Source organism: Bison bison, unplaced genomic scaffold, assembly GCF_000754665.1.
Source record: "Bison bison bison isolate TAMUID 2011002044 unplaced genomic scaffold, Bison_UMD1.0 scf7180017864064, whole genome shotgun sequence".
In the NCBI taxonomy this organism is placed as follows: Eukaryota; Metazoa; Chordata; class Mammalia; order Artiodactyla; family Bovidae; genus Bison; species Bison bison.
Genome location: NW_011494636.1, coordinates 3,316 through 30,141, shown reverse-complemented (window position 1 = coordinate 30,141; position 26,826 = coordinate 3,316). Strand labels below are relative to the sequence as shown.

General features: G+C 36.0%; 1 protein-coding gene across 1 annotated transcript in view; it reads right to left on the bottom strand.

The window, feature by feature from the left end:
* The window catches only part of LOC104986245 (RAC-gamma serine/threonine-protein kinase-like), a gene marked incomplete at its 5' end in the record, with an annotated part of 86,483 nt that extends 61,394 nt beyond the window's left edge, over nucleotides 1–25,089 (bottom strand). The window contains 3 exons of the mRNA XM_010836722.1: nucleotides 977–1,099; nucleotides 24,494–24,562; nucleotides 25,024–25,089. Coding sequence (XP_010835024.1) covers nucleotides 977–1,099; nucleotides 24,494–24,562; nucleotides 25,024–25,089 — 258 coding nt within the window. The remainder of the gene's footprint in view (nucleotides 1–976; nucleotides 1,100–24,493; nucleotides 24,563–25,023) is intronic.
* Nucleotides 25,090–26,826: the final 1,737 nt, after the last annotated feature.

The window sequence follows — 26,826 nt, the reverse complement described above, 5'->3', positions numbered from 1 at the left end:
ACTTTAATAGGTCAAGATTATCATATCATTTACTTTTTAAGAAAGTTAAGATGGTCACATTTAGAACCTGTTCAGTGTGTCAGGGTACAAATTTCCTTAATGTGGCCAATCTAAATGAAAACAGTGTCGTGAGAATTACTACTACCTTTTATGAGCTACTCCAAGGGTCAGTAAAATATGGCCTGGGGGCGAAATCTTGTCTACCGCTTGTTTTTATAATTAAAGTTTTACTGGAACACAGCCAGACATGCTCATGTTCATACTGCCCTTGGCTAACTTCACCCTGCAACAGCAGCACTGAGGAGTCGCAAAAGATACTGTAAGAGCAGCAATGCCTAAAATATGTACTATCTGGCCTTCACAGAAAGTTTGCTAGTTCCTGAGCTATTCTGAGGGTCTTGAAAGAAACTTAAGAGAAATAAAGTCATTATCCCTGATAAAACAAACAGTGCTTTTTAAAATGGAAACTAAATAAATTGATAAAAGGCTATATTAAAGTACTTCAGCTCTTTAAGCCCACTAAAAATTTAAAGTCAAAATCAAATATTTTCCTTCCCCTAAATAATCTTATCTACTATAAAAGTTTATCATAATACATCACAGGATGCTAGAATATAATAATGAAATTGATTTTAAAATGTCATTTGCAAAGTGACTACACATTGAATCAAATGTTTAACATTACTCATTACACTAACAGAAGAGTGGAACTATTACTGGTAGATCGTTTTGATCAGAGCAGTCCAACAGAACTTATTTTGCATGTCAAAAACTTGGACAGAAAAAGAACTACACATTTACCAGTGAATGAAATTTCCTGTCAGATACAGTGAACCACATTCTTAAACAGTGGTGGTGGTGTTTTTTTTTTCCCCAACTAGATCTTCTTTTCTTCAAACTGTGTAACTTCGTAATTACTTTGTGTTTGTCCCTATAGCCTTTGCAGAAACAAACTCTGATTACTTTTCTTTTTTACCTTGAGATCACGGTACACAATCTTTCCGGAATGTAGATAGTCCAAGGCAGAGACAATTTCTGCACCATAGAAACGTGTGCGGTCCTCGGAGAACACCCGCTCTCTCGACAAATGGAAAAACAGCTGCAGGGTAAACAGCAGGGACAGGACTGTAATAATTACTGATTTAGTGGGGGAAATTAACACAAACATAAAACACCTCTCATCACCATATTGTGATGATAGATAGTGTACTCTCAGTGGACACTGAGCACTCTTAGACAGCAGCTGGCTTATCTTTTCCAGGTTTCCAAGGGGAGACTGAGAGCTGTTAAATCAGCGCTTTAATCAATATACCAATCTTGTTTAAGGCATTCTGTTTGCTACCCATTTAACCTTCAGTTACCAGAGGAAAAAGTATGCATCATCAGATTACATCTCCTCCTCCATATACTGTTGCTTCAACTCTTTCAAGGATTAGGTACTGAGACTTTATTAAAATAAATGAACCTAAGTAGAGATGCAACATTTCTACTTAATTATCTGATTCACACTTGATTTCAAAGAAAGGACTGCAGGTTTGTGGAACCTTATTTATATGAACTTGTTAAATTCTACAACTCTTGATTCATCATGCTATCTCTAGGAATGATTTCAATGTTTAAATCAATGCTTTCTACAATGAGAAATTGTGAGGCTTTACATTTTCAATTTATTTTAGTAATGCCCAAAATGTACTGAGAAGCTCCCATTATTCCCTTAATAATTCTCAATGTATATTCTTCCAATTTCAACAATAATTACCTATGACACCAATCTTTTCACATGTAATCACTTAAAACGATAAGCCCATCCTTTTCCCGTCAATCACCTAAAAAGATACTTCCACTCATCAGTCAACGAGTATTAAGTGCTCATTGTGGTCAAGCATCCAGCTCACGGTTTAGACAAGCTGTTTGTTTAAGGAACTGCCTGTCTCATCTCTCAGTTCAACTGTGTATATGAGAAAGGAGCCGGTTCCATGCACTATGAATTGATTACTGACCTTTCTGTTGTACCGTTTCACTGTATTAAGAAATCCGTCATGAACAAGCAAAGAGTGTTTGCAGTGCTGAGTACATTGCCAGTATCACAATAGGTACTTAATACATGTCTTTGATTAAAAGTGATGTGTATCCTTCATTGCAAGATCAGAAATGAACTATAACTTCACAGGGATTACTTCTACAAACTGCTTTTAACCAAGATTTTTTTCTCACACACCAAACCATAATTTAGGTAACAGAAAGCAGGTTCCTTATAGATTCCTTCTTCCCTTTTCCCAGAGAAGAATATGGCAACCCACTCCAGTACTCTTGCCTGGAAAATCCCATGGACAGAGGATCCTGGTAGGCTACAGTCCATGGGGTCGCAAAGTATCAAACATGACTGAGCGACTTCACTTTCTTTTCACTTTCCCCTTTCCCACTTCCAACTCCACTTAAGAGTCTATCACTAAGATCAAAATTAATGCATAACCCATTCTCCCAATAAAGAGAAGTTAATATCATGTAACTACTGCCAAAAAAGACTCATTCAACATTATAGTAAAACTAAAATATTTGGCAGACAGTCTCTAAACTTTAATGTTCTCTACTATACTGTCATATTTCATCAAATCTAAGATGCCACTGATTGTAACTTCACTAACATTTTATGTTAAGACCAAGAAAGAAAAAAAATGATGTGAATTAAAACTATAACACATCACCAAATATAAAAGGCCTTCTGACTGAAGAAATTATTTAATGTGTCTTATAAATGATCAAATATACTATGCCCAAAATCATACCAATGTATAACTGGTATGTTTATAAGGGTATGCATATAAGGGATATGCTTCAAAATTGATTCATCTTATATAGACAAATACATGCTATTAACGGGGTTTCCCTGGTGGCTCAGATGATAATGAATCTGCCTGCAATGTGGAAGACCCAGATTTGATCCCTAGGTCAGGAAGATCCCCTGGAGAAGGGAATGGATACCCACTCCAGTACTCTGGCCTGGAGAATTCCATGGAAAGAGAAGCCTGGAAGGCTACAGTCCACGGGGTCACAAAGAGTCAGACATGACTGAGCCACTAACACTTGCACTTTTCACTTCCTGCTATTAATACACTACTATTCAAACAAAGACAGGAAGTAGAAAGAAGCATGGATCGATCATCAGTAAAACCATTCTGAAATCCTTCTAGGGCAAAGTAATTTCTGTCATCCTTTAATACAAAATATGACTAATTTTGATGAAGAAACCCCTGTGATCTCTACAGTGATTTATGGCAGTCTTCTAATGAGATTAAAATAGTGGTTAGATTTCTAACTTTCTTCATATAATGTCAAGCCTAGTACCCACTCATCTTCTATACAAAATATATAGATCCTCCCTAATCAACATAATATATGCAGGCTTCTAGATCTTTATTTAGATCATAAATCTTCAATTTGTCTCCTAGCCAATTTCTGTAAAAATATCAGCTAAAAAAAAGTTACTTAAGGAGAAGAATCCTATTTATTTCTCAATCTGCTGTCCTCGGATGTCCATTCTTGCTACTTTATGGACCTTACTCTTTTCCAGCAGTCATGTATGGATGTGAGAGTTGGACCATAAAGAAAGCTGAGTGCCGAAGAATTGATGCTTTTGAACTGTGGTGTTGGAGAATTCTCTTGAAAGTCCCTTGGGCTGCAAAGAGATCCAACCAGTCTATCCTAAAGGATATCTGTCCTGAATATTCATTGGAAGGACTGATGCTAAAGCTGAACCTGATGTGAAGAACTGACTCACTGGAAAAGACCTTGATGATAGGAAAGATTGAAGGTGGGAGAAGAAGGGAACAACAGAGGATGAAATGGTTGGATGGCATCACCGATTCAATGGACATGAGTTTGAGTAAGCTCCAGGAGTTGGTGATAGGGCAGCCTGGCATGCTGCAGTCCACGGGGTCGCAAAGAGTAGTACACTGCTGAGTGACTGAACTGAACTTGTTAACATAACCAATGACCTTTGGTTCTGGAGCTTAGAATATCAATTATTATCCCCTTCTTCTTACAAACATTCCTTAGGTTTGGTACTGCAACTCCCCTGATTTTCCCTGAATATTCCCTCTAAGTTTCTAAGTTGGCTTTGAACCAACTTTCCATTTAATGAGCATCAATCACTTTAAGGTCACTGGGAAGAGAAGAAGAGGGCATACAATGGTAATTAAGACATAATCTATAGATGTATAGATAACAAATGAGAGAGCTATGAGAAATTTTGTAATTCTGATATTAAAAATGCTTTGGAGGCAAAGGATGATTACTGTTTACTGGAATGGTCTGAGAAGACTTCGTGGACAAGGAATTATCTTACTTACATTTCAAAGGATGGGATTTTTTTCACAAATGGAGAATATAAGGGAAGCATACAAAAGGGTGCCATGCAAGTTATACCCATCTTAATGTTCTGACCACAACCTAGTATAGTAAGCGCACATAGTAGGTAATTAATAAATGCATATGGAAGGAATTAACTCTAAAGAAAAAAAACAGTAATGGTAAAGAAACAGCAAGCAGGGAGTGCACAGAGCTGAAGAACAAAGACACCCATTCATGACAATGACAGAACTTAAGCAAAAAAAAAAAAGATGAGGTCAGACTGTTTAGGACCTGGACTTCCACGATACGGTTTAGAGATTAATTCTGTAGATAAAGAGTGTCGAAGACATTTGAGTCAAAATTAGCATAATTTTAACAGACAACTCTGGCAGCAAGGAGAGAATCAATTTAAAATCTGAGGGACTTCCCTGGTGGTTCAGTGGCTAAGGCTGTGCACTCCCAATGCAGGGAGCCCAAGTTCATTCTCTGGTCAGGGAACTAGATCCCACATGTCACAACTAAAGACCCAAACACTGCAACTAAGACCCAGCACAGCCAAACAAACAAATAAATATTTTTAAAAGGAAAAAAAAAAAAAACCTGAGACTAGTCAGGTAAACAGTTGTTCACAAAGTGCAACAAAAGTTAACTAAACACCAATTCAGTGCTGTAAAAAGCTGAAGACACAATGGAGGAAATTGTATCAATCTGAAAGAATGTAACTATTTGGTTAGAAAAACCAGACATATACAATTACATTAAAAATACATAGTTTTAAAATAGCACACTTTAAGAAGTGAGTAAGTATCTTTGGTAGTATAAGAAGTTACCTTTGAGCTGCTAAGAGCTTCTGAGAAACCTTAACTAGAGCAGCAGTAACAGACATTTCAATAGAGTCAATATCCCAGGGGGGATTAGCATGCACCATTTGGGCAAAGGCAGGAAGTGTTTCGAGGTTTCCAGCAGTGTGTTTGTTGCCTTGTTGCCAGGAGTGTAAAGGAAAAGAATGGGGCTGGGAACAGAGGGGCAACGGATTTCATCTTGACCTGTTGACATTTAAATAAGAACTATAGCACAGTTCAGGACTATGGGATCAAATGGTATAGAGATAAATAAGAGTCAGGATACTGTTAACATCAAGGAAGCAAAACTGTTGTTTTTCAGTCGCCAAGTCATGTCAGACTCTTTGCAACTCCATGGACTGCAGCATGCCAGGCCTCCCTGTTTCTCAGGATCCCCTAGAGTTTGCCCAAGTTCATGTCCATTGAATTGGTGATGACAGTCTGATGCTGGGAAGCAAGATACAGCCCAGAAATTCAGTAGAAACTAAAACAGAATTAAGGTCAGAATTTTAGGGTATCACTACAGGGGTAAAGGCAGGGAAAAGAGGCAGAATAGGTATTAAGATAGAGTCCTAAAAGAAATACAAAAGAAAAAATATATGATACTTGGAGAATAAAGGATACAAAAGTTTCACCAAGAAAATTAACATTCACCAGACAAAGGAATTGGGTCATCTGTTATCTTTCAGGGAAGGGATGTCACACTTAGGTGGGCCAAGAAGAGAATATGAACTAGAAATGGTACATGACTCCTTTAGAAAAAAAGAATGAGATGAACCAAGGTGTTACTACAACAGATTTTTTCTCAATACATAAATGCTTTCAAGAAAACTTTTGCCTGAAGAAATGACAGATGCTATGAAGCTACAATTCATATGGAACAGGCACATATCTAGAGAAAAACATGATCCGAAAGGATACACGCACCCCTATGCTCACCACAGCACTGCTGACAACAGCCAAGACACAGAAGCAACCTGAACATCCACTGACAGAGGAGAGGATACAGAAGACGTGGAACACAGCTCAGCCACTAAAGAGTGAAATAATGCCATTTGCGGCAACACAGATAGACCTACAGAGCGTCATACTAAGTGAACTCGGTCAGTCAGTGAAGAACAGAGGCTGTATGACACCCCATATATGCAGAATCGAAAAGGAAATGATACAAATGAATTTACCTACAACACAGGAAGACTCACAGACTTAGTAAATGAACTCTAGATTGCCAGGGGGAAGGGATAGTTAGGGACTTTGGGAAGGTCATGTACACACTGCTATATTTAAAACGCATAACCAACAAGGACCTATTGTATAGCACATGTCTGCTCAATGTTATGTGTAGACTGGATGGGAGGAGGGTTGGGGGAGAACGGGTACATGTGTATGCACGGCTGAGTCCCTCTGCTGTTCACCTGAAACTATCACAACAGTGTTAATGGGCTCTACCCCAACATAAATAAAGGGTTACAGTTTGGGGGAAAAAAGATATACCAGTGATATCAGGCAGCCAGAACAGGTTACTTTATAAAAAGTTAAAATATGGTGAAGTTGGTAATTATATATGATACAATGTACGGGAAAAATGACCATTTAATAAATGGTGCCACAATATTTACTTAACTTTGGAGAAAAGTAAAATTTGATTTTCACTTCACATCATAACAAAATTAATTTCATGTAATTTATAAACTAGAGAATATGAACCAATAGTTTCCTGATCTCAGGACACAAGAGGAAACAGAATCATAAAAGGAGGAACTGGTAGAATTAACTACATGAAATAACAAAACTATAAACTGAATATTTACAACAAATATTGTAGTGTATATGCATAATATATAGAGAAATCATACTAAACAACACTAAAACATAAGGGGAAAAAAGAGAAAGGGCAAAGACAACATAAGAGGAATACAAATTATTATAGTATGTGAAAATATACTACTTTATAATAATCAATGAAGTAGAGATAAAACATATGAAACAATTTAACACTTCGAGAAGTATCATTACCAGTGAAAGTGTGAAGAGATACACACTGGTAGCTAGAATGCAAACATAAACCCATTGTAGGACAACTGGCAATAGATATCAAACTAATTTTTTAAATACAGTTGTTCCTCTTAAAATTTCCTTAAAAAAAAAAAGGCAATGAAGAAATCTTCTACACAAGGATATTCTTGCACAGTATATATGACAAAAATGTGAAAACAGACTTTCAATCATGTTGAACATTTTTTAAATTAGATTTTTTTTAATCTAACACAACAAAATAAATTTTAGATGTAACTGACAGCTAAATATAAAATATGAAACTAATTTTAAAAAGCAAAAAATAAAAAGTTCATGGGACTAGACTTACCCTTTTGCCTGAAGCAACTAAACACAAATATTAGAAGGAATAAATGAAAATTGAGAAAAATACACAACAGAACTCTTTAGATAGTGGACAACAGGCAGTACAAGATGATGATCCCCGTGCAAACAAAAGAGGTGAGTCCTAAAATCGCCTGCTTTCTGTCTGGAGGCATTTTCTAGAATGTTATACAGTAAAGAACATACCAAGCATAACACAGATGTCTCACTGCTGGAGAAATACATATCATATTTGGAGGTGGGTGAGATGGGTGAGGTGGGTAGCATTAGCAGGACAGAATACCAGTGAGGAAGAAGCTGTACAATGCACACAGTTGTCTGCATCTGATACCAAGTTACGCACGTACAAGAATAAGCAGAGGAGTAGGGATCTGTATGCCAAATGATTCCCAGACCTGAGAGACATTCCATTTCTAATCAGTCATTAGAATGTCATTATTGAACACAGAGACATTCAATAGATATTTCAAAGGAGTCAGAGTAAAAGCTAAACCTACATTAACAAAGCTAACAAACAAGACTGTAGAATATCATATTTGTAAAAAACTACTCTCCAGAATAAGATATAATACTCTTTGAAGGAAGGCAATACAATCTAAACATTTAATGTAAAATTCAAAGTATCTAGTACCCAATCAACAGTTACTAGACATGAAAAGATGCAGGAAAATATGATGTATCACCAACAAAAAAATTTGTCATTAGATATAGACTTTAAAAAATAACAGGAAATGATGGAATTAACATACAGAACTTTAAAGAAGCATATGAACATAAACAAGAGATAATGGAAATAGAAGATAAAGAGATATAGAGATAAAGAGATATATATAGAGAGATATAGATATATATATAAAGAGATATAGAGATAAAGATAAAGAGAAATAGAAATAAATAGGACTTTTAAAGATGAAACATGTAATACCTGAATAAAAATTTTATTAGATGGGATAAACAACAGATTAGACACTGCAAGAGAAAAGACCAATGAACATGAAATTATAGCAGAAGAAAACTATATGAACTGTACCTAAAAAAACAAACAAAAAAAAGAATCTTAGTGACCTGTTGGATAGTATCCAGCAGTCTAACATGTAAATAATACCAGATCCTGAAAGAGAGAGGGAGACATCTGCAAAAAAAGCCTGAATTTTTCTAAACTAGGAAAAAAAAGATAAATGCACAAAGTATTCCAATGAAACCCAATGAGATGAAAACTCATAATCATGCATGAATACTAAGAACAAAACCAACATAACCAGTCAGATCACAGTAAAACTGCTGAAAAACTAGTGATAAACAGAAAATCTTTAAAAAATTCTGAAGGGGAAAAAACAATACACAGCAAATAGGAGACTTATCAGAAACTGTAAAGGCAGAACAATGGAAAAACATGTTCAGATTGTTAAAAGAAAAAAAAAAAATCCCATATCCTAAAATCCCACATCCAGTGGAAATATCTATAGAGTATAAAGGTTAGAGACTTTGTTTTGACCATGACTGAGTAACAGATAACAGTTTATACTCCCTTCTTAAACAATTAGGAAAACATATAAAAAAAATAAAACAAGGATATCCATACATTAAGTATTATATTTCAAGGTACACTGACCCCAAAGAAAAAGGAAACAAGAAAAAGGAAACAATTAACGGTTGTTCGAGGAACCATATAGAATGCGACACAGGGAGGAGAAATCAGAAAGAACTTGTGGGATCCTTGAACTATGAATAGAGATTTCAGAGACTGGGGAGACCAAAGTGGCTATAATTCATGAGACAGAGAACCACAGAAAGGAGAGCTCCACGGACCTGCAATGAATTGCCTTGAGTCTTACTAATCAGCACATGTATATAAGGAAAATTCTGAGGTCAGGGAAAGAGCCATTGGAAAGAATCAGGTGAAAAAAAAAACCACAGCTCATAGAGCTAAAAATACTTTTTGTTTTCACCAGGCAAAATGGAAAAACTTCTTAAGAAATGCAGCACCCAGTGGAGCCCTTGAACACACTGCCTCTGTAGTGCAGCAGCGTTAGTGTTAGAGGAAAGGCCACACACATGTGTCAAACTGCTTTTTGATAAAGGTGTCAAGATCATTCAATGGGACTTTTCAACAAAAGATGCTGGAATAAGCAGATATCCACAGAAGACTTAAAAAAAAAAAGAACCTCAATTCTTAGCTTACAGCATTCATAAAAATAAAACAGATCATAAAACTAAAAGTGGTAGGTACAACTATAAAAGTTATAAAAGGAAATACAGGAGAAAATATTTGTGATCCAGGATAGACAAAGATTTCTTTTTCTTTTTTGACAAAGATTTCTTAAACAATATTTTTTTTAAAAAGACAAACTGATAAACTGGATTTCAAAATTTAAAACTCCTGTTGCTCAAAAATATCACTGAAACAATGAAAAGGCAAGGTACAGTCTATGATTTCCTTAAATGTGACATCATATGTCTTCTTCATGCCATTTACTAATTACATAGCACAGTAGCTTGTAGCATGCAGTCAGTAAATAGCAATAAATAAATGAAATATTTTATCAATTGAACTGAAATAACTTTCTGACTTTTCTACAATGAATATGCATTATTATTACTTTCATAATGGGGAAAATCACATAAAGATTTCAATTAAAATACTATTGATTCTTTTAGCAATTTAGGCTTTTGACAATTTTTTGTTGGCAGAAGCTCAGGACAAAGAGAAAGACTATACAAGTACTATATAGTTTTGCATCCTCAGCAACAAGCCTAGTATGTGGGCACATTATATGCTTAATCAATGTACTGCAGAGAATAAAGTTAAATTCAAAAATCCTTTCCAAAGAATTATTTCTAAGAAAAATAAGGCTTAAAGTTTTAAAGGCAAAGTGGTTTTTATTAGAAACATTAAAAATACCACAACTAAATAATCTTGTTTTTGTTTAAAAAAAAAATGAACTGTTTGCTCTTCAAGCAAGGAGCACATCTTCAGAAGTTGGCTTTCTTTAGCAATGACTACATGTTTTTTTGTTGTGTTTTGTGCTTAATAATGCTGTGAAAATACAGTAATGCAGATAGACTGTTTTAATGATTTAAATAAACAAGTCAAGATTTCATCACAAACCCAGAATGCTTATCTTGAAAACAAATTACTATATTTTGAAAACTATGCAAAAAACTTTCAAAAAAATAAACAAACATCTAAATTTAAACAATATCCTGAGAATTATCAATGCAATCTAAGACTTTAAACCAAACTATTTTTCTTGCAACTATTTTTAGTCATTCTTTTGTAATGGCAAAATGTTGGTTAACAGAGAAAATAAAATATGTTCAATACAAGTCAATAATTTCAATGATAACATTCATTATCATAATATTGATGAGCTCAGGACCTGAATACTCTAAAGACAACTAATTAAATAAGCAACAAGACATGGTAGTCTGTGCAATAATGCTGATTAACACATCCTGTGAGTTTACCAAAAACCTAAGATGAAAAGAATGTCTGAAGCTCACATACAGGACAACTCATCAACAATACTGTCCTAGTCCATTTGGGCTGCCATAACAGGTTACCGTCAGAGAAGGCAATGGCACCCCACTCCAGTACTTTGCCTGGAAAATCCCATGGATGGAGGAGCCTGGTAGGTTACAGTCCATGGGGTCGCTAAGAGTTGGACACGACTTCACTTTCACTTTTCACTTTCATGCATTGGAGAAGGAAATGGCAACCCACTCCAGTGTTCTTGCCTGGAGAATCCCAGGGACGGGGGAGCCTGGTGGCTGCCGTCTATGGGGTCGGACACTACTGAAGTGACTTAGCAGCAGCAACAGGTTACCATAGACTGGGTGTATTATAAAAGTGAAAGTGAAAGTCGCTCACTATGTCCGACTCTTTGAGATCCCGTGGACTATACAGTCCATGGAATTCTCCAGGCCAGAATACTGGGCCACACAAATTTATTTCTCCTAATTCTGGAGGCTGTGAAATATAAGATCAATGCAATGGCAGATTGAGTGCCTATTTCCTAGTTCATAGATAGCTGTCTTTTCACTGTGTCCTCAGACTTGGGAAGGAGCAACTGAACTCTCTGAGCTGTCCTTTTTTTTTAATTTTTTTTTTAAATTTTATTTTTAAACTTTACAATATTGTATTGGTTTTGCCAAATATCGAAATGAATCTGCCACAATATGAAAGAGAAAATGAAAGTTGCTCAGTCATGTCCGACTCTGCAACCCCATGGACTTATAGTCCATGGAATTCTTCAGGCCAGAATCCTGGAGTGGGTAGCCTTTCCCTTCTCCAGGGGATCTTCCCAACCCAGGGATCAAACCCAGGGTTCCTGCATTGCAGGCGGATTCTTTACTAGCTGAGCCACAAGGAAAGCCCAAGAATACTGAAGTGGGTAGCCTATCCCTTCTCCAGCAGATCTTCCCTACCCAGGCATCAAACCGGGGTCTCCTGCATTGCAAGCAGATTCTTTACCAGCTGAGCTATCAGGGTATCCCTGAGCTGTCCGTTACAAGAGCACTAATTCCATTCATGAGGGTTGCACCTTCATGACCTAATCAGTCCAAAGACTTTGTTTCAAGTGCCATCACAATGAGGATTAGATTTTCACTTATGAGTTTGGGAGGGAAAGATTCAGTCAGTAGTAAATACTACACTCACAACTGGAATGGTATTAGCTATACAATAAAACAGTTAAACATGTACTTTTATAGGATCAAATAAAAGTACACCTACATTTAATAGGTAATACATTTGTTTTCTAGATCATGTCTATTCTTTTCACAAGCTAAACTCCATAGTTTCTATGCATTTTGCATAGAAAATTTAATATAATGTAAATTTATATTTAGTACTTGAAGAGTTTCTTTCAGAAAAGATAGTGATATAGACAAAAATATTAAAATGTCATTTTAATAAATAGTTCAATATTACATTTCTTAAAATATAAATTAAGCTCTTAGGATGCTACAAGAGAACTAAAAGTGATCTAAGGTCAGATGGCTGGACTCTTAAATAGTTATTTGGTTAAAAATTTCCAGCTAAATTACCTCAAGCCCTAAGAAATGCAATGCTAACATTAAAAAACAAACAAACAAACAAAAATGAAATTCAAGATATTACCAGAATACAGAAGAAAAACCGCATGATCATCCCAACAGATACAGAAAAATAATCTGACAAAACTTTACATTCTATCATTAAAAAAAAAAAAAACCTCAGGAAAATAGGAATAAAAAGGAACTTATTCAACTTGTTAAAGTATTCATAATACTTTAATAAAGTCTTAACAGTGAGGGTATAAACGCATTTGCTTTAAGACCTGGTATAAGGTAAAGATGATTGCTTTTACCTTCCTACTTAACACTGTTCTGAAGGTCTTAGCTTAATAAGACAAGAAAAAGAGAGAAAACCTATGAGGTTGAAAAAAGAGGAAGTAAAACTGTCTTTGTTTCCATATGATGTGATTATCCACAAAGAGAATCTCAACATATTTATGAACAAGCAAATAAACTTTGAGAAAGGATTTAGGATTCAAGGTTATAAGTAAATATCAACTGTATTTCCAAATGCAACCAACAACTCATTTTTGAGACTTCAAACAAATCATTTATAGTGTAAGAGAACACATAAGATAAATAAGGATAAATATAACAAGAAATGTTCAGGTCCTGTTCACGAAAAACTACATAATATTGTTGAAAAATTAAAGAAGATCTAAATAATTGGAATGATATACCATGTTCATGGATCAGAAGACAAGACTGTTAACATGTCAATTCTCCCTAAATTGATCAACAGATTACAATATTAATTAAAGTCCAGGGACAGGGGAGCCTGGTGGGCTGCTATCTATGGGGTCACACAGAGTTGGACACAACTGAAGTGACTTAGCAGCAGCAGCAGCAGCAGACCTTCATGTAGAAATCAACACTCTACAATTAATACAAAATGTTAAGCAAATACAGTTGCCAAGATAATTTTTAAAAAGGAAGAGTAAAATTGGAAGACTCAAAATTCCTCATTTCAATACTCTAAAGCAAAAGTACTAAAGACAGTGAGATAAAGCATATGGATTGATGGACACAGATCAGAGGTGTCAGGGTAATTCAATGAGAGAAAAACAGTTTTTTCAACAAATACTTTTCAAAAAAATTTTGTTGTTTTAGTTGCTAAGTCTTGTCAGACTCTTTGCGACCCCATGAACTGTAGTCCACCAGGCTCCTCAGGCCATGAGATTTCCCAGGCAAGAATACTGGAGTGGGTTGCCATTTCCTTCTCCAGGGGATCTTCCCCACCCAGGGATCAAACCCATGACTCCTGCATTGGCAGGCAGGTTCTTTACCACTGGGCCACCAGGGAAGCCCACTTTTTTCGTTTACTCTATCTGTAGACTTACTCTATTTGTAGACTTATAGAAGTCTTTCAAGACCTAAAGTTCTTGCCAATATGTAACAACAACATACCAAGAAAGTCCAGAACACCTGAGTTGATGCACTAAGTCACCCATCTGCACCAGCAGAAAAGATCAGCCCCTGGAGTCTTTTCTCTTTTGCCACTTTATTGAGAATTATGAAAAAGTTAATCAGGAAAAATATGAGGCAGGCAAGATACCGCTACAAGTAAAAAGAATTTCTAGACTCACTAAACTGTTTTAAATGAATTTTAACCATGAGAGAAAAACTACAAGTCAACAGCCCCAATTTTTTTTAAAGGGCAGATAGTGAGTACTTTAAATTTTGAGTTTAGGAATACAACTGTAACAAATATCTGGGGGTCAAGTCATGAGAAATCACTTCATGCTTAAGTATTTCAAATCATGATGCTACTGAATGAAACTGTGTCTGATTTGTTTATATGTAATTTTATTGGACTTTGTAAAACTGTCCAGAATGTTTATATACTCTTAACTTTAAAAGGACAAAAAAAAAAAAAAATCTGTGCTTATCTGTTTATCATATGTCTGAAATCACCCATGCTAATCAGATACAAGCTTATTTATTGGAGAAACTACAAGGTTATATATTGCCCCACAAGATCTGTTCCTGTTTAACATAGACTTAAAATCACATACTGCCTTAACACAGTCCTATTTTCAACAAATATTTTTTCAATTAAATATCCAGTTGCAAAAAAAATGAACCTTGATTCTTTAATACCATAAGCAAAAATTAACTTGAAGTGGATTACAAACTAAATATAATTCTAAAAACTATTAACATTTCTAGAAGAAACATAGGAGTAAATCTTAACAAAGCTGGGTTAGGAAAAAATGTTTTAAATTAAATCCCATATCTGTAAACTACAAAAGAAAAACACTGATAAATTGTATTTCATCTAATTTAAAAGTTTTGTGCTTCAAAACAGAGGATGAGATGGCTGGATGGCATCACCAACTTGATGGACATGAGTCTGAGTGAACTCCGGGAGTTGGTGATGGACAGGGAGGCCTGGCGTGCTGCGACTCATGGGGTCGCAAAGAGTCGGACACGATTGAGCAACTGAACTGAACTGAACTGAACTGAGCTGAAGTAAGAAAGCACATCAGTGGTTAGAAGGATAGGAGGTGATAGTGGAAACTGATTGTAAAGGAGTATGAAAGACTTGTTACAATGATAGAACTGTTCTATATCATGATTGTGGTATTGGTAAACAACACATTTGTCAAAACTCACTAATAAAAGTGGTGAATTTTACTGACTATAAATTATATATGAACAATATGACTTCTAAACAATGGATTTAAGCAAAAATAAACACAGGGAAAAAAATTTCCCACTAAAAAATGAAACGGCAGAACACAGACTAGGAGAAACTATTTGCAAAACATATATATGATAAAGTACTTGCAAACAATATACAGAAGTCTGACTACTCAATATTAAGAAAACAAACAACCCAATCAAAACATGACCAAAGATTTTAACAGATACTTCAATAAAGAAGACACAACATGGCAAATCAGCACAGGAAAGCATGTTCAATACCATTAATAATTCAGGAAATTCAAACTAAAACTGTAAGATGCCATTACACATCCAAAAGAAGAGGTAAATAAGAAAGACCAACCACGCCAAGTGTGGCAATGATGTTAAATAATATCCTAGAAATGCAAAATGGTACAATTTGGCAGTTTCTTATGAAGTTGAACATACCAAATGACACAGAAATTGTATTCCTAGATATTCACCCAAGGCAACTGAAACTATACTTCCACACAAAGATTTGTACTGGAATAGTCACAAGAAATTTTTGTACAAAAAGTGTGATTACACTGAAATTGCCACCCTGTGCCATAACCACAAGGAAAAAAATTGTGAAAACAGATAAATGCCCAGTCAGCTCCTGAAGCTTCAGCCACTTCATCTGATATTCTAGATATAAAAATAAGCAACTTAGATGTTGAGCCTAGATGAGTCTTTGGATTATTACTTCACAAGCAGAGATATACTGGTTTATTGAACTTTGGGAATTCAGCATTGAAATATGGGCTTCCCTGGTGGCTCAGATGGTAAAGAATCCGCCTACAATGTGGGAGACCTAGGTTCGATTCCTGGGTTGGGAAGATCCCCTGGAGGAGGCCATGGCAACCTACTCCAGTATTCTTGCCTGGAGAGTTTCACGGATAGAGGAGCCTGGTAGGCTACAGTTCATGGGGTCACAAAGAGTCAGACACGACTGAGCAACCAAGCACAGCACAGCAGCCTTGAAATAGAAAATTACATAGTAAAGACATTCCCAAATGTACTTTGCCTTGAACTTTATGTACTAATGTGAATATTATAATGCATCCTTCTTGGCTTGACACTTTGTAGAAAAGCTCTGGGTGAAAACAATACAACTCTGATAAAACCTATGTAATACGCTAATAACGAAAATGGTTAGCAAAGAAGTTACTTGTCAGACTTCTGACAATAAAGATATTCATACATCTGTAAACTTAGTAAAATTTTAAAAATCACTATGAATATGAAATGATACTTTTAATTTAAAAGTCACCCAAATCACACCTCCATAAATTAGTAAGTAGATCTAGAATGCTGACTGCCGGCACTTCTGTCTCATGTGAATTTAAAATGAGATCATTGAAGACAAAACGCCAGCAAGATAATCAGAATCTAAAATAAGTATGAGAGACTCTCAAGATTGGCATGAAACTAGAAGTCATATGCAAAAAATAAAATGAATTTTATCAAAGGACTTACTATAGAGTGTACAATGAGCTAAAATATGGACAAAAATAGTAAACAACTGAAAATGTTAGCTTTATTTGTGCCCAGATACAGATATAGAATATAGAAGAATGTGAAAAATTTATCAGATGACTAAAATTTCTATGTAATCATTTTCCTTTCCCCACTAATCAATCTCTTATCAATCTCTAGGAGATTGTAGCCTGGAGAAGGATTCATAGAGGTTTGATATATTATAGAGGTTTGTTTTATAGATCTGAAAGAAATAAGGCCATGAGTAAGGATTTTGGTAAAGAGTCCTAAGTAAAGACATTCTAAATCAAACTGAACAGTTTTCAGTTTACTCCCCTCCTTGCCTCCCTCCCCCGCCCCACCATAGTTTTCTGCTTCTCATATAAATTTGAGACTTCAGAAGTGGGTGATGGACACGGAGGCCTGGCGTGCTGTGATTCAAGGGGTTGCAAAGAGTCAGACATGACTGAACTGAACTGAACTGAAGTTACAGCTGGTAAAGAACCCATCTGGCAGTGCAGGAGATGCAAGAGACGTGGGTTCGATCCCTGGTCAGGAAGATCCCCTGTAGAAGGAAATGGCAACCCACTCCAGTATTCTTGCCTGGAAAAGCCCATGGACAGAGGCCTGGTGGGCTATGGCCCATGGGGTTGCAGAGAGTCAGACACGATTGAGTGTGCGTACACACACACACCCACACAAGCTACAAAAAGAGAGTGGCTTGGATATGTCAGCAGCAGTGTGATGGGTCACATCATTAGAGTGTTTTCATAATCAGTTCTCCATGTGCTGATTTACTGTCTACCAAAGGCTGCACCGAACCATCACAACCTTGTTCTACTGAGCTCCAAACCAACCCTTGTATAGTCAAGGTATATATCACTCATCAAGCCATAAAAAAAAGAGAATTCATGGTACTCTGCTTAGGAACTAGTGAAAGTGAAAGCCACTCAGTCGTGTCCAACTCTTTGAGTTGGACATAACTATATAGTCCATGCAATTCTCTAGGCCAGAATACTTGAGTGGGTAGCCTTTCCCTTCTCTAGGGGATCTTCCCAACCCAGAGATCGAATCCAGGTCTCCTGCTTTGCAGGTAGATTCTTTACCAGCTGAGCCACAAGGGAAGCCCAAGAATACTGGAGTGGGTAGCGTATCCCTTCTCCAGCGGAACTAGTAGTAGATGTCAAATCCAATGAATTCAATTGCTATCTTTAAGTTGTGTATCTTCACTCTTACACTCAATATACTTCCCTTAACCTCTAAGGCTTTATATAAAGACAGCTGAACACCAGAGAATTGATGCTTTTGAACTGTGGTGTTCAAAACTGTAATGCTTTTGAACTGTGGAGACTGTGGTGTTGGAGAAGACTCTTCAGAGTCTCTTGGACTGCAGGGAGATCCAACCAGTCTATCCTCAAGGAAATCAGTCCTGAATATTCACGGGAAAGACTGATGCTGAAGCTGAAACTCCAATACTTCGGCCACCTGTTGCAAAGAACCAACTCACTGGAAAGACCCTGATAGTGGGAAAGATTTTAGGTGGGAGGAGAAAGGGACGACAGAGGATGAGATGGTTGGATGGCATCATCAACTCCATGGACATAAGTTTGAGTAAGCTTCAGGAGTTGGTGATGGACAGGGAAGCCTGGCGTGCTGCAGTCCCAGTCCATGGAGTTGCAAAGAGTCAGACATGACTGAGCAACTCAACTCAACTGAACTGAACTTCTAAGACTTCTCTTGTCTGGCTGCTTCTACCCAGTATCCTCCTTAGGCTTCTCTTATCGCCAATCTGTCCAATGTTGGTATATTCAGGCATCATTCTTAGCCATTGATCTTTTGAACTACACATTATTCTCATACTGGACATCTTCCCTTCCTTGGTTTCAGCATTGCTGCTGAACTCTATTTGTATCTCTAACCTAACTCTCCCACCTCCTTCAGATTCCCTGAGGTACCTCACATACAGGATGATCAACTCAGGAATAATTCATTTTACTGTTCTCTGATTTTACAAATAGCCCAGTACCCATACAAATTCTCCAAACAGCAAATAGGAAACTGTGTGATGTTTTCCCTTCTCTCCTTTCAGTCATTAAATCCCATTAATCCTATACCTGAACAGCATTTAGAATTTGATTCCTTCTCACTAATATTGCCTCAGTTAACTACTTATCATTTTTTGAACAGGTTACCTAAACCTTCCACCTGCAGTAGCTTCTAAGCCATTTCTCTGCATCCAATTTTATCTTTCCCAATACAAGCCTCGTACCATTACCGAAGTCTTCCTTCTAAAACATTTCATACAGAAATTCTTCCATGTTGCTTCACTGCATTCAGGATAAAATCTAAACTACCTGGGAGAGATCTGGCCTAACATGACCCTAACTACCTGGAAGCATTCTTCTGGGTTTTCTCTGCAGGATTCTGTGCGTCATTCATACCATGCTACATCTGGGGAGGTAAAGCAGAGCTTGCATGAGCTCCCACATTCTAAACATTCTATTTTCTCCATGTAGGAATGCTCTCCCTCTCATCCTTACTTATGTAACTTACAGTCACCATTAAGACTTGGCTCAGCCAACTACTTGAAGAAGTGTTTCTGACCATGCCATTCTCCCCCTTCCTTTCTCTTCCTTTTGGACTGATTCAAATCCACATTCTCTGTATCCCACAACAACCAGTGTTTTCATAGCAATAATGACACTGAATATGCATATTTTCTTGTCTGCAAGTAGACACTCATCTTCTCAAGGAAAGTACCATATTTCCCTTATTTCTACATCCTCTGTGTCCAACTCATTATAATTGCTCATTAAATATTTAATAGGCAAATGGATTATACTGGAGTGGGTTCTGAACTTAACATATAAACCATCAAGTAAACCAAAACCACCCTTGGAAATTCCTTAGGAAGGCATTACACTGAAGGCCAATTTGCTGTCTCATCATAGTTAAGCTAGCACAGTTTTTCCTCTAGCACTGAAACACTAGTTTCTTTGGAGGCCCATCCATACTTACAATCCACTTAATGACAATGTTTTATAAAAACTATGCATTTTTAAGCACTAGAATTTATATCCCATGAAACTCCAAGGATGGCAAGTAGAAACTGATGTGGAGTAGAAGAACAGCAGTTTCTCTCTCATACTGAGGTTACTCTGTATATGCTTAGCAAGAGCAATGGCAGAATCACCAGTTTCTTCCTTGCTTCCTTTCCACTCTCTTTTCTTCCCCTCCCTCATCCCTCCTTCATTCCTATCTATGTTATCTGTTGCTAAGCCTATTTCTCTGAATTCATATAAATGATGATGTGAATCCACCGTACTGACACGCCTATAAGGATTGTTCACAACCAGTATTTCTCTCATAATCTATTCCCACCAAGATTATGTAGCACTTTAAACAATATTGGCAAATATAGGAACATACAAGCATAGCCACAAGCATGCTAAACTCTTGTGCCATCTATTAGGCTGAAAGAAGTTCAAATATTCACAAAAATGTGAAGAAAGTATAAAGAAATGTCTCAGCTGCTGTACTTACATTTCAAAATAAACATTCCAAAATATAGGCTAGAAGAACGCTATGGCTAATTGAAAATCATCAGACAATAAGTATGAATTGAGTGAAAACTCAGCTAGTTACTAATTAACTTCAGTGGGTCCACTAAAGAAGCCTATCTCAGAGCAAACACTGGACAGAAGAGATTTGAGGATGCTGCCATTTGGGTGAGTACTAACAATTCACCAAAATAACATAAGTCACCATAAGCATACACTGAGTACAGATTTGCTTCTCAGAAAAACTTAAGAACTGAAATAACCCTATCAAGTTCCAAGAATTAAATAAATATTTGTATGTGTTTATAAAGCACATATTAAAATGTATAAAATGCATTTAAAAGCATATTTGATAACCTAAAAGAATAAAAAAACTGGCAGATTACACATACAAAACTTTCATTTTTATAAAAATCATATAAACATAATTATATTTCCATTTTTTATATTTATGGCAATTCTATAGTTACTATACATGGATGTAAAATTACATTACCATATAAAAGTATACCTGCTTCAATACATAAAATAATTTAGTTTTTATCTATAAATGAAGTTGCTCAGTTGTGTCTGACTCCTTGCGACCCCATGGAGTGTAGCCTACCGGGCTCCTCTGTCCATGGGATCTTCCAGGCAATAGTACTGGAGTGGATTGCCATTTCCTTCTCCAGCGGATCTTCCCAACCCAGGGATCGAACCCGGGTCTCCCGCATTGTAGACAGACGCTTTATTGTCTGAGCCACCAGGGAAGTCCTTAGTTTTTATCTATAGCACATACCTAAAACAGAAGTTCTGAAAAAGGAGAAGAAATGCCAAACAAGAGAAATAGTGTAGGCATTTCAATGAGTAAGAAAACCATCTGGCCAGCTTGAAAATCTGCTTCTGTGTAAGAAAAAATTTTTTAACAATCATCAATTGATTAATCGTCTACGTACTCAAGGTTTAGAGCAGAAGTACGAGTGACACTAGCTCCCTCTACTAAGCTCCAGGCCGCTTCCCTTCACCTCACCATCCAAAACTCTCCCTTCTGTCCTATGAAGTCCCATGGTCCTTAATCTATATACTTCTCATACCAGAGATAACTATCACTTTTACACTTAGTATAAATTTTATACCTTATCTTCCCCACTAGACCATAAACTCTTTTAGAGTAAGAGTTATGCTTAATTCAGATCTGTACGCCCACTTATCTACCAGAGTACTCTGCTCATTCTCAATAAATAAATATTTTATAAATACACAAAAAGATAGGTTCTCCTGAAAATACATTTTCAGCATTTCTTCTACAGAACCTATGTACCATATTACTTTCTATTTTTCTTCCTACTTCTCAGTAGTTCCTGTTTTACCAGTTTTTAAAAAAATTCATTTATTTGGCTGCTTCAAGTCTCAGTTGGTGCATGCGGGTTTAGTTGCCCTGTGGTATGTGGGGTCTTAGTTCCCCAAGAAGGAATTGAACCTGTGTCCCTTAATTGGAAGACAGAGTCTTAACCACTGGGCCACCAGGGATGTCCTTAGTTAACCACTTTTGCTAACTTATTTTATCCCTGTTCCTGGAGGGAAACGTTTCATCCATTCACTTACTTGCTCATTCAAAACCTCCAGTAAGCGCCAAGTCCCTACTATGTGTCAAGTGGTGTGCTAGGTGCAGGGTTGCACCAGTGGGTAAGTCTTTAGGGAGCTTTGAGCCCAGCAGGAAGGACAGATAAGTAAATAATTATAAAGCAATGCGCTAATTTGTATGATAGATACAAACACATGATACTGTTTAAGAGTATTTCTATAATTTAAGAGTGCTTCTCCAACTTTCTGCCTGCACTTTATCATTTCCCCATATAATATTCCCTCCACTGGTCATCCATCCATCTGCCTACCTGTTTCTTCATTCAACTTTAATATACACCTTTGATACAAAATAGAGAAGATGCCCAAGAATAAAGTGAAAAATCAGACTTCCTCCCATCTTTTCCCCAGTGATTTAGTTTGCCTTCCTGAAGGTAAGCACTAATATCCAGTACATAATTCAGGGACAGTCAATGTAGACACAGCCATATATGCACACATATGTGGTCTTACTTTAAAAGAGAGTAGCATACTTTATATTCTGTCTGCATCTTGCTTTTCTTATTTCATAACATATCTTAGAAATTGCATTGTCTCAGCCCATATTGGGTGACATCATTCTTTTTAATGAATATAAAGTATTTCACTGCACGAATATGTTAAGTATATCTCTTGGAAGTGAAATTGCTGGGTCCCAGAATATGTGCATTTTTAATTTTGATAGATACTAACATAGAGACTTCACCAATTTTAATTTCCTATAAAATAGGAAATATTCACCTCCATAACTTAAATTACAATCTTTATGGTAATGGCTCCCAAATCTGTATCCATATTCTGACCCATATTTATTATCTGTGGTATTTCCATATACATATTTCTTGGAACCTTAGGAAAAGGCTTTTTAAAACCAAATTTATAATTTTACTCTTAACACACTCTTCTAAGTTCATTGCTGCTCCTGCTGCTGCTAAGTCGCTTCAGTCGTGTCAGACTCTGTGCTACCCCATAGACGGCAGCCCACCAGGCTCCCCTGTCCCTGGGGTTCTTCAGGCAAGAACACTGGAGTGGGTTGCCATTTCCTTCTCCAATGCATGAAAGTGAAAAGTGAAAGTGAAGCCGCTCAGTCGTGTCCGACTCTTCACGACCCCATGGACTGCAGCCTAGCAGGCTCCTCCATCCATGGGATTTTCTAGGCAAGAGTACTGGAGTGGGGTGCCATCGCCTTCTCTGTCGTAAGTTCACTACATATATTAATTCTCCGTGATCCCAACCAAATGCTTTTCTACCCACATTCAATTAATGAACTGTTAAGACATATCAATCCTATATATTCTATGACACCCGTCTTCTTATTTTCTCAGACAAAATCTGACTGACAAGGGTCCAGTTCAGAATGCCTGGATTACTAAATTCTAACTACTCAACTTGTTCCTCTCTGCTTGCTTACCAGTGATTTTGCTCACATCATCCTCTCTGCCTGAAATATCCTCTCAAATCAGTCCCCCTGTTGGAATTTCATTAAGCCTAACCTAAACACTATATCCATTCATAACAAATTTTCTTTTATGAATTTATTAACAACACTTAGGTCTTTCACTATATTCTAATTTATAACACAGTTATAAGATAAATTACAAACTCTTAACACAGTTTGATAAACTCACACTGCCAAGGCACTCAAAATGTGTTTACCAAATGAAAGAATGAATTTTTTGCAATAAACTAATTCCTGTAAGTCAGATAATTCAATAGCAGAAAACATGCTATAGAGGATAATTGCTTCTTCTTTCCTTACCTCTTTCCCTTTTTCCTTCCTCCCTCTCGTTCCCTCCTTCCCTTATTTCTTCCTTTTCCTCTTTCCCTCTCCCTCCCTCCCTCTTTTCCTCCCTTCTTCCTTCCCTCTCCTTCCTTCTTGTCTTTCAGGTAATAAGACTATTTTAAAGTCTGTGAGATAAAGGCCCCTATTTAAGAATTAAATTCCAGAATACTAACAATGTGAAATATTTCCAATAAACTACATTTTCCCCTTGCATTGATTTTGATGAAAAATAGGGAAAAGGATAAAGAATAAAGGAAAAGGTGAAATATACTACTAAAATGATTGAATTTCTCTTCAAAACTAAAAAATCATCTAAATACAGTCAAGGTTACTCTTAACTACTATGTAGAAGAGAAAACTCAACTGCAATGTACCTATGGCCTATTGTTAAACCAAGTTTAAAATGGGTGAAATAATTTTTTACAAGTTTCACAAAAACTTGCAGAAGAACTATGTAAAGCATTATAAACCCTATATGTCTGGTTTTCAAAATTAAAAACCATGATTTTAAAAATCACTATCTGTAGTAAAATTTACATTTAAAAAATTTAGAAGAGTTGATTATGCTTCCCTATACATAAAGTATTGCTAGTTAAAAAAATAAATGATCATTACATTTCATTAAAAATGATTCAGCTCTCATTTACTAAAATAGTAGAGAGCTATCAAACCTCTCTCAAGAAGTAGAGAACTACTACATTATAACTTGTAAATAATTGAGAACAACAACAATACTGCCATGCACACGCAAGTGTTGGTTTTACTTGACTCACCTCTCCCCCATTAACATATTCCATCACAAAACATAAACGGTCTTTTGTCTGGAAGGAATATTTCAGGGACTTGAAATGAAAAAGAAAACATGTTATAGTATAATCCTACATTTTTACAACAGTATCAAAAACAGAACACTTAGAAACAGTAAGTGTGATTGATAAATTGTTTATGTTCCTTAAGAGTCTATTTATTCCTTTAAGAACACTTAAATAAAAATTTATGAGAAATATAAAACAAATTTTGTGAAGACCAGCAATGGGCATTATTTTGGGAAAAACTAAAATTATAATTATTAGTAAAACAATCCTAACTCTCAAAAGTTTCTTCCTTTTGAAAGTCTATCTGTTATTTTTAATCTTAAAACACTTCATTGGGACCAGAACACACAAGAACTTTGCAAATCAAAGAAAATGGCATACCTAAATAAATGTGACTGAAAATGTTATTTTTCATACTTAATTGCTATAATAAAACTCCCTTAAATATAAAATGTTATGATTGTAACATCTTTCCTCTATTCACTTACTGTTAAAAAGGGATGTCTAGTGTTCTTTAATACTCTGCTTTCAGTTAAAGTGTGCGCCACTTCATCCTACAAAAGAAAAAGGCAAGTAAACTTTTAATATATGTTCCGAGCACAAATAATATAAAAATTTCACTATTTCTCTAAGACCAGAAGAGATTAAACCCAGACACAGAAAAAGATTTTAAACACATGCTCCTTTATTGCTTAGCTTCTTTTCTACCAAAAAAAAAAAAATTAGTGATTTAAATCAGATGGCTATCATGTATAAACTCAGTCATACTTTATCAAAGTATATCAATAATGATATAATAATAAGCAAAAATTACCAGGGACACAGAAAATGAAATAGTAAGCCTTTCCCCTTCAAGAGAATGTCCTGTAAGTTAACAGCTAGGCATGGAGTAGTTATTATTTCCATGTTTGTATTACATTGTATTCAGGGGGATACAAAGGATATATTTCAGTAAAGATCATAGAATTGGTAAGTCTTCTACCTAAAAGAAAAATAAGTTATTGAAAAGAGGAACACAGTACACATTAAAAGGTTTAATTCTAAATTATACATTTCAGAAACAACAATAGTATAAAACTGTATATTTTTGTTTTGTGGCTTTTTAGCATGCTTTTCTTTAAAAAAAAAAAAAAAAGAAAGATCATAGCCTATTCTAGGACACTTTCAAGATCTGGATATATCTAAAGCCAAAAATACACTAAGACTGTATTTCCCCAATTTTGTACATAAATTTCATCTTGACATCAAAAGTGAACTAGGGAAGATTTTCTTCAACATGGAGAACTGGAAAAATGTTTCCTATCTCAAAAATAATACTATTTTAAAGAAGAAAGGAAAGGAAGATAAATGCTGAAACTAACACATCATCTCTGGTCTCTGCTTCTGCCAAGATCCTAAACAAAGCCCTTGCTGGATCAATTTATTAACACTGCCAGCAAATCAAGATTATAAGTAAGAAGTGGAAACTTTAGGACACTGTATTAATCTTTACAAAAGCATCTGACCTTATTTAGAAGATAAACGCGCAACAGAATGATCAAAGATGCTAAAATCCAAAAGCCATTCCAAGAGAGTGAGACCAATTCTTTTTTTTTTAATTAGTTTTACTTGGAGGATAATTACTTTACAATACTGTCATGGTCTCTGTCACACATCAGTATGAATTGGCCATAGGTATACATGCGTCCCCTCCATCCTTAACTCCCCTCCTCTCCCCCAACCCTGTCTCCTCCAGGTTGTCACAGAGCACCAGCTTTAGGTGCCCTGCCTCATATGTCAAACTTGCATTGACATATGGTAATGTGTATGTTTCAATGCTATTCTCTCAAACCATCCCATCCTCTCCTTCTCCCACTGAGTCCAAAAGTCTGTTCTTTACGTCTGTGTCTCTTTTGCTGCTCCGTACATAGGATCATAAGTACCATCTTTCTAGGTTCCATATGTATGCATTAATATACGGTGTTTGTCTTTCTCTTTCTGACTTACTTCACTCTGTATAATAGGCTCTAGGTACATGTGTCTTTTTCAAATAAGTAAAGTGTAATGACATAGTATTTAAAACCAGTGGAATAAAGTATGGGTAAGAAAGCATTCAAGTCTTATTTGGTTAATAAGAACCAGGTTTAAATGCTCAAACAACATGAAAACCACAATCATCTCATACCATAAATTTTAAATTAATTAGAACACCAAACATCTTAATAAAAAATAATAAATATAAATGATATCAGAACTAATTTCTATACCCACAATGCTTACCATAATGATTAGTACACAGTAGGTAGTTGTTA